This window comes from Leucoraja erinacea, unplaced genomic scaffold (assembly GCF_028641065.1).
Source record: "Leucoraja erinacea ecotype New England unplaced genomic scaffold, Leri_hhj_1 Leri_1584S, whole genome shotgun sequence".
Lineage (NCBI taxonomy): Eukaryota > Metazoa > Chordata > Chondrichthyes > Rajiformes > Rajidae > Leucoraja > Leucoraja erinaceus.
In genome coordinates this window covers 3054-10000 of record NW_026575874.1, presented here as the reverse complement: position 1 = coordinate 10000, position 6947 = coordinate 3054, and the positions used below count along the sequence as shown (strand labels likewise).

General features: G+C 48.0%; 1 protein-coding gene across 1 annotated transcript in view; it reads right to left on the bottom strand.

The window, feature by feature from the left end:
* The window catches only part of LOC129715990 (B-cell receptor CD22-like), a gene marked incomplete at its 5' end in the record, with an annotated part of 23298 nt that extends 16639 nt beyond the window's left edge, over positions 1-6659 (bottom strand). Inside the window, 3 exons of the mRNA XM_055665872.1 lie at positions 423-719; positions 5628-5969; positions 6390-6659. Of these exons, the coding sequence (XP_055521847.1) occupies positions 423-719; positions 5628-5969; positions 6390-6659 (909 nt within the window). The remainder of the gene's footprint in view (positions 1-422; positions 720-5627; positions 5970-6389) is intronic.
* Between the last annotated feature and the right edge of the window lie 288 nt (positions 6660-6947).

The window sequence follows — 6947 nt, the reverse complement described above, 5'->3', positions numbered from 1 at the left end:
CCTTCTAAATTCCAGTGTACAAGCACAGCCGCTCCATTCTCTCAGCGTATGACAGTCCCGCCATCCCGGGAATTAACCAGGTGAATCTACGCTGCACATGTCTCCTGCCTCTAGCGTGTCTGATAGAGGTGTAGGGGGCAGAGAGAGGGGAGGGGGGTTAACAGAGACGGGGAGAGGGGGTGTAGGAGGGGAGGGGTGGGGTTTACAGGGAGATGGAGGTGAGAGGTCAAACACATACAGGTAATAGACTGTAGGTGCAGGCGTAGGCCATTTGGCCCTTCGAGCCAGCACCGCAATTCAATGTGATCATGGCTGATCATCCACAATCAGTACCCCGTTCCTGCCTTATCCCCATATCCCCTAACTCCGCTATCCGTAAGACACATTATGAAGGGGGGAGGGATACATTTTCAGCGACTTACACTTGACGTTCAGCGCTCTCACTGTTCGGACGGAAGAGGTCCCGATTGCGAACGTCGCCTCACACGAAACCGCCCGCTGTCTTTCGTCGGAGCTGGGCATGAACTCCACCTCGCTGGAGTGGATCCAGTGCTGGTCCCGGTAAATGATGCGGGGCACGGCAGGGAGGTGGGGAGGGGGCTGCCAGAGGAGGAGAGGAACGTCGTCTGCGCAGTAACTGTGCAGGGAGCAGGTCAGAGACACCGACGTCCCCTCCACCACCTGTCCTGGGTCGCTGATCTCCGGTGCTTCCGGCTCTCCTGGTGAAGGAACGACACGTTTGAGTTTCACACATCTGTCCCTGGGAACCATCATCTCCAAGGACCTTAAGTGGGGGCTACCATCGACTCCACAGTCAAAAAGGCACAACAGAGGATGTACTTCCTGCAGCAGCTGAGGAAGCACAATCTGCCACAGGCAATGATGGTCCAATTCTACATGGCCATCGTAGAGTCTGTTCTCACCTTCTCCATCAGTAAAAATTGGAAAGAGCCCTGGTTTTCAAGGGAAATTGGACATCTTGTTCGGAAAAAGAGGGAGATCTACAATAATTATAGGCAGCATGGAGTAAATGAGGTGCTTGAGGAGTATAAGGAATGTAAAAAGAATCTTAAGAAAGAAATTAGAAAAGCTAAAAGAAGATATGAGGTTGCTTTGGCAAGTAAGGTGAAAGTCAATCCAAAGGGTTTTTACAGCTATATTAATAGCAAAAGGATAAGGAGGGATAAAATTGGTCCATTGGAGAGACAGAGTGGACAGCTATCTGCAGAGCCAAAAGAGATGGGGGAGATATTGAACTATTTTTTTTCTTCGGTATTCACCAAGGAGAAGGATATTGAATTATGTGAGGTAAGGGAAACTAGTAGAGTATATAAGGGTACTATGAGGTTCAAAGTAAAGAAGTACTGACACTTTTGAAAAATATAAAAGTGGATAAGTCTCCAGGTCCTGACAGGATATTCCCTATGACATTGAGGCAAGTTAGTGTAGAAATAGCCGGGGCATGACAGAAATATTTCAAATGTCATTAGAAACGGGAATAGTGCCGGAGGTTTGGCGTACTGCGCATGTTGTTCCATTGTTTAAAAAGGGTTCTAAGAGTAAACCTAGCAATTATAGACCTGTTAGTTTGACTTCAGTGGTGGGCAAATTAATGGAAAAGATACTTAGAGACAATATATATAAGCATCTAGATAAACAGGGTCTGATTAGGAACAGTCAACATGGATTTGTGCCTGGAAGGTCATGTTTGACTAATCTTCTTGAATTTTTTGAAGAGGTTACTAGGGAAATTGACGAGGGTAAAGCAGTGGATGTTGTCTATATGGACTTTAGTAAGGCCTTTGACAAGGTTCCTCATGGAAGGTTGGTTAAGAAGGTTCAACTGTTGGGTATAAATGCAGGAATATCAAGATGGATTCAACAGTGGCTGAATGGGAGAAGCCAGAGGGTAATGGTGGATGGCTGTTTATCGGGTTGGAGGCAGGTGACTAGTGGGCTGCCTCAGGGATCTGTTTTGGGTCCTTTGTTGTTTGTCATGTACATCAATTATCTGGATGAAGGTGTGGTAAATTGGGGTAAGTATGCAGATGATACCAGGGAGTGTTGTGGATAATGAAGAGGATTTCCAAAGTCTACAGAGTGATTTAGGCCATTTGGAAAAATGGGCTGAAAGATGGCAGATGGAGTTTAATGCTGATAAATGTGAGGTTCGTGACAAATCAAAATAGACGTACATGGTAAATGGAGGAAGAATACAGTTGAACAGAGGGATCTGGGTATAACCTGCATAGTTTCCAAGGTGGAATCTCATATAGATAGGGTGGTAAAGAACGCTTTTGGTATGCTAGCCTTTATACATCAGAGCATTGACTATAGAAGCTGGGATGTAATGTTAAAATTGTACAAGGCATTGGTGAGACCAAATCTGGAGTATGCTGTACAATTTTGGTCGCCCAATTATAGGAAGGATGTCAACAAAATAGAGAGAGTACAGAGGAGATTTACTAGAATGTTGCCTGGGTTTCAACAACTAAGTTACAGAGAAAGGTTGAATAAGTTAGGTCTTTATTCTCTGGAGCGCAGAAGGTTCAGGGGGGACCTGATAGAGGTCTTTAAAATGATGAAAGGGATAGACACAGTTGATGTGGACAAGCTTTTCCCTTTGAGAATAGGGAAGATTCAAACAAGAGGACATGACTTCAGAATTAAGGGACAGAAGTTTAGGGGTAATATGAGGGGGAACTTCTTTACGCAGAGAGTGGTGGCGGTGTGGAATAAAAATAAATTGGATAGGCATATGGATGAGAAGGGAATGGAGGGTTATGGTACGAGTGCAGGCAGGTGGGACTAAGGGGAAAAAAATTTGTTCGGCATGGACTTGTAGGGCCGAGATGGCCTGTTTCCGTGCTGTAATTGTTATATGGTTATGTGGTTATATGGTTATCATGGTCTGGTTTGGCTCAGCCACCAAGCACGACACCTGGAGGCTGCAGCGAATCATCCGATCAGCTGAGAAGATTGTTGTCTGCAACCTTCCCTCCATTGATGAACTGTACACTGCAAGGACCAGGAAGCAAGCGGGCAAGATCATCTCTGACCCCTCTCACCCTGGCCACAAACTCTTTGAATCACTTCCCTCTGGAAGGCAACTCTGGACTGTCATGAACGCCACAGCCAGACATAAAAACAGTTTTTTTTTTTTTTTTTTCCCCATGAGTAGTAGCTCTACTCAATAACCAAAAATCTGTAGCCTCCCTTTGCTCTGGTATTTTATTTAATTCACATGTTTAATCAATAATGGTTTATTATTAATGTTTATTGTTTTATGTGTCATTCGTAACTGTCACTGTATGTCATGGTGTCACTTGTGGGAAGTACAACAGGATCTGGGGGTCCTTGTTCATATCAATGAAAGTAAGCATACAGGTACAGCAGGCAGTGAAGAAAGCGAATGGCATGTCGGCCTTCATAACAAGAGGAGTATAGGAGCAAAGAGGTCCTTCTGCAGTTGTACAGGGCCCTAGTGAGACCACTCCTGGAGTTTTGTGTGCAGTTTTGGGTCTCCAAATTTGAGGAAGGACATTCTTGCTATTGAGGGAGTGCAGCGTTGATTCAACAGGTTAATTCCCGGGACGGCGGAAATGTCATATGCTGAGAGAATGGTGCGACTGGGATTGTATACTCTGGAGTTTAGAAGGATGAGAGGGGTTCTTATTGAAACATATAAGATTATTAAGGGTTTGGACACGCTAGAGGCAGGAAAATGTTCCTGATGTTCGGGGAGTCCAGGACAAGGGGCCACGCACAGTTTAGGAATAAGGGTAAGTCATTTACAACGGAGACGAGGAAACACTTTTTCACCCAGAGAGTTGTGAGTGTGGAATTCTCTGCCTCAGAGGGCGGAGGAGGGCGGTTCTCTGGATACTTTCAAGAGAGAGCTAGATAGGGCTCTTAAAGATAGCGGAGTCAGGGGATGTGGGGAGAAGGCAGCAACGGGGTACTGATTGTGGATGATCAGCCGTGAACAAGTTAGGGCTTTATTGAACAAGTTAAGGCTTTATCTTTGGAGCGCAGAAGGTTAAGGGCGGACTTGATAGAGGTCTTTAAAATGATGAGAGGGATAGACAGAGTTGACGTGGATAAGCTTTTCCCACTGAGAGTAGGGAAGATTCAAACAAGGGGACATGACTTGAGAATTAAGGGACAGAAGTTTAGGGGTAACATGAGGGGGAACTTCTTTACTCAGAGAGTGGTGGCGGTGTGGAATGAGCTTCCATTGAAGATGGTGGAGGCAGGTTTGTTTTTATCATTTAAAAATAAATTGGATAGTTATATGGACGGGAAAGGAATGGAGGGTTATGGTCTGAGCGCAGATATATGGGACTAGGGGAGAATACGTGTTCGGCACAAACTAGAAGGGTCGAGATGGCCTGTTTCCGTGCTGTAATTTTTATATGGTTATCACATTGAATGGCAATGCTGGCTCGAAGGGCCGAATGGCCTACTCCTGCACCCATTGTCTATTGTCTATTCTTCACATGTTTAAATTATAATGTTTTATTTTTAATTGTCTACTGTATGTCATGTTGTTACTTGCGAGCGGAGCAACAAGGCAAATTCCTTGTACAGTATGTGTACATACCTGGCTAATAACATTTATTAAATTCAATTATTCAATAAGGTCATAAGCAAGAGAGGTGTAGAATTGAGTCGCAGGTGGATAAGGTGGTCAACAAGGCCTGTGGCATTTTGGCCTTCATCAGTCAGAGTATTGAGTCTAGAAGTTGGGAGGTCACGTTGCAGTTGTACAAGATGTTGGTGAGGCCGCATTTAGAGTATTGTGTTCAGTTCTGGGCCTCGTGTTACAGGAAAGATGTCAAGCTGGAAAGAGCTCAGAGAAGATGTATGGGTCTCGAGGGGTTTGAACAACAGGGAGAGGTTGGGACAGGCTGGGACTCTATTCCTTGGAGCGCAGGAGGATGAGGGGCGATCTTATAGAGGTGTACAAAATCATGAGAGGAATAGATCGGGTAGACGCAGAGTCTCTTGCTCAGAGTAGTGGAATCGATGACCAAAGGACATGGGTTCAAGGTGAAGGGGAAAAGATTTAATAGGAATCTGAGGGGTAACATTTTCCACACAGAGGGTGGTGGGTGTAGGGAACGAGCTGCCGGAGGAGGTAGTTGAGGCAGGGACCATCCCAACATTTAAGAAACAGTTAGACAGGTACATGTATAGGACAGGTTTGGAGGGATATGGGCCAAAAGCGGGCAGGTGGAACTGTCAGGTCGCCCGTCCCTGCCTCACCCGTCCCAGATGTAGTGCAGCCCATGGAGTGCAACAGCAGCGCCTCGCCCGTGGCCCCTTCGGCCGGTTGGTCGGCAGCCCGGCCAGCTGTCCGACCTTCGCTGACTGTCGACACCACCTCTCCTCATGGGCCGATCGTCGGTTCACGAGTTGTACGGGGCGCCGGATTTTGCCCCCCGTGCCAAATCTCCTCAGCTGGCCCGCCGGCTGGGCTTTGTGTGCAGTCCAGCACCCGGGCCAACTCATCATTCAACCACCCACGGCCGAGTCGGTCAACAAATTGCCGTGGGGAATTTGTCTCATATTTTGACATTTTGTCCCTTATTTGGGAGTGAGAATGTTGGCAATTCTAAACTCACCTGACACTAGGAGATTTACGCCGATGGGATCCGACCATTTATCTGGGCCTTCAAGGCGGAAGAAATATTTCCCACTATCTGACAATCCTAGGTTCTGGATCTTCAATGAACAGTTTTGATCTTCCATGCTACCCAGAAAGTGCACCCGTCGTTTATAATCGGCCCCACTCTCGCCTGAGGTGGAGTACACACGTGTCCCACTGAAGTTGTGGTCTTTCAGCCAAATGCCGATCCAGGGAGCACTCGCTGTCCTGGGAACACGGAAGCGACACGGGATGATCACGCAACTCCCAACGTGGGCTCGGACGGAGACGGGGGTCCACACCGCCCAGCCGTAGCCCCCTGAAAGAAACCAGAGGCAGGTTGAGAGAAAGGGAGACTAAACCAGGCCAACCCATCCTCGGAGCGACGGGTTCGATCCCGACCACGGCCTGTGCGGAGTTTGCACGTCCTCACCGTGACCGTGCGGGTTTTCTCCGGGCGCTCCGGTCCCCCCCACACTGCAAAGATGTGCGGGTTTGTCAGTTAATTGGCTTGGCATAAAATGTATTTTTAAAACGTAATTGACCCTAGCACGTGTAGGATAGTGTTAGCGTGCGGTGGATCGCTAGTCGCCAGGGACTCGGTGGGCCAAACGACCTGTTTCCGTGCTGTATCTCTAAACTAAACTAGTGTGTGAACGGGCGATCGCTGGTCAGCACGGACTCGGTGGGCTGAAGGGCCTGTTTCCGCGCTGTATCTCTGGACTAAACTACAACAAACCGTAAACGGGCAGCTTGGTTTTCTCGGAGGTCGTTGGTCCAACTGAATTGATGGCTTCACACCAGTAGTCTGTGTCTTTAGTTAGTTGGTTGATCTTGCGTGTAGACGTCCGTGTTCCAGTCGTCTGGGATGATCCATACCTCGTCTGGTGCCACCTGTAACTTGTAACTGGAGGATTACTAGACCCCACTGTACATCTGAGGGATAGAGAACTCGCTCCAGGAGAGAATGTGTCGGGAGAGAGGGTCAGGAGAACAGATCTGGGGGCATCTGTGAAAACAAAAATGTGTTTAAACTATAATGAGCCGGGGAACGCAGTGGGGCGATTCCTCTTCACCTCCTTCCCTCTCTCCCACCTTCCCTCCCTCGCTCCCCCCTCCCTCCCTCCTTCCTCCTTCCCTCCTTCCCTCTCTCCTCCCATCCTCTCCCTCCCTCCCTCCCTTCCCTCCTTCCCTTCCTTCCCTCCCTCCTTCCCTCCCTCCTTCCCTCCCTCTCTCCCTCCTTCCTTCCCTCCCTCCCCCCTCTCTCCCTCATTCTCTCCATCCCTCCCTTCCCTCC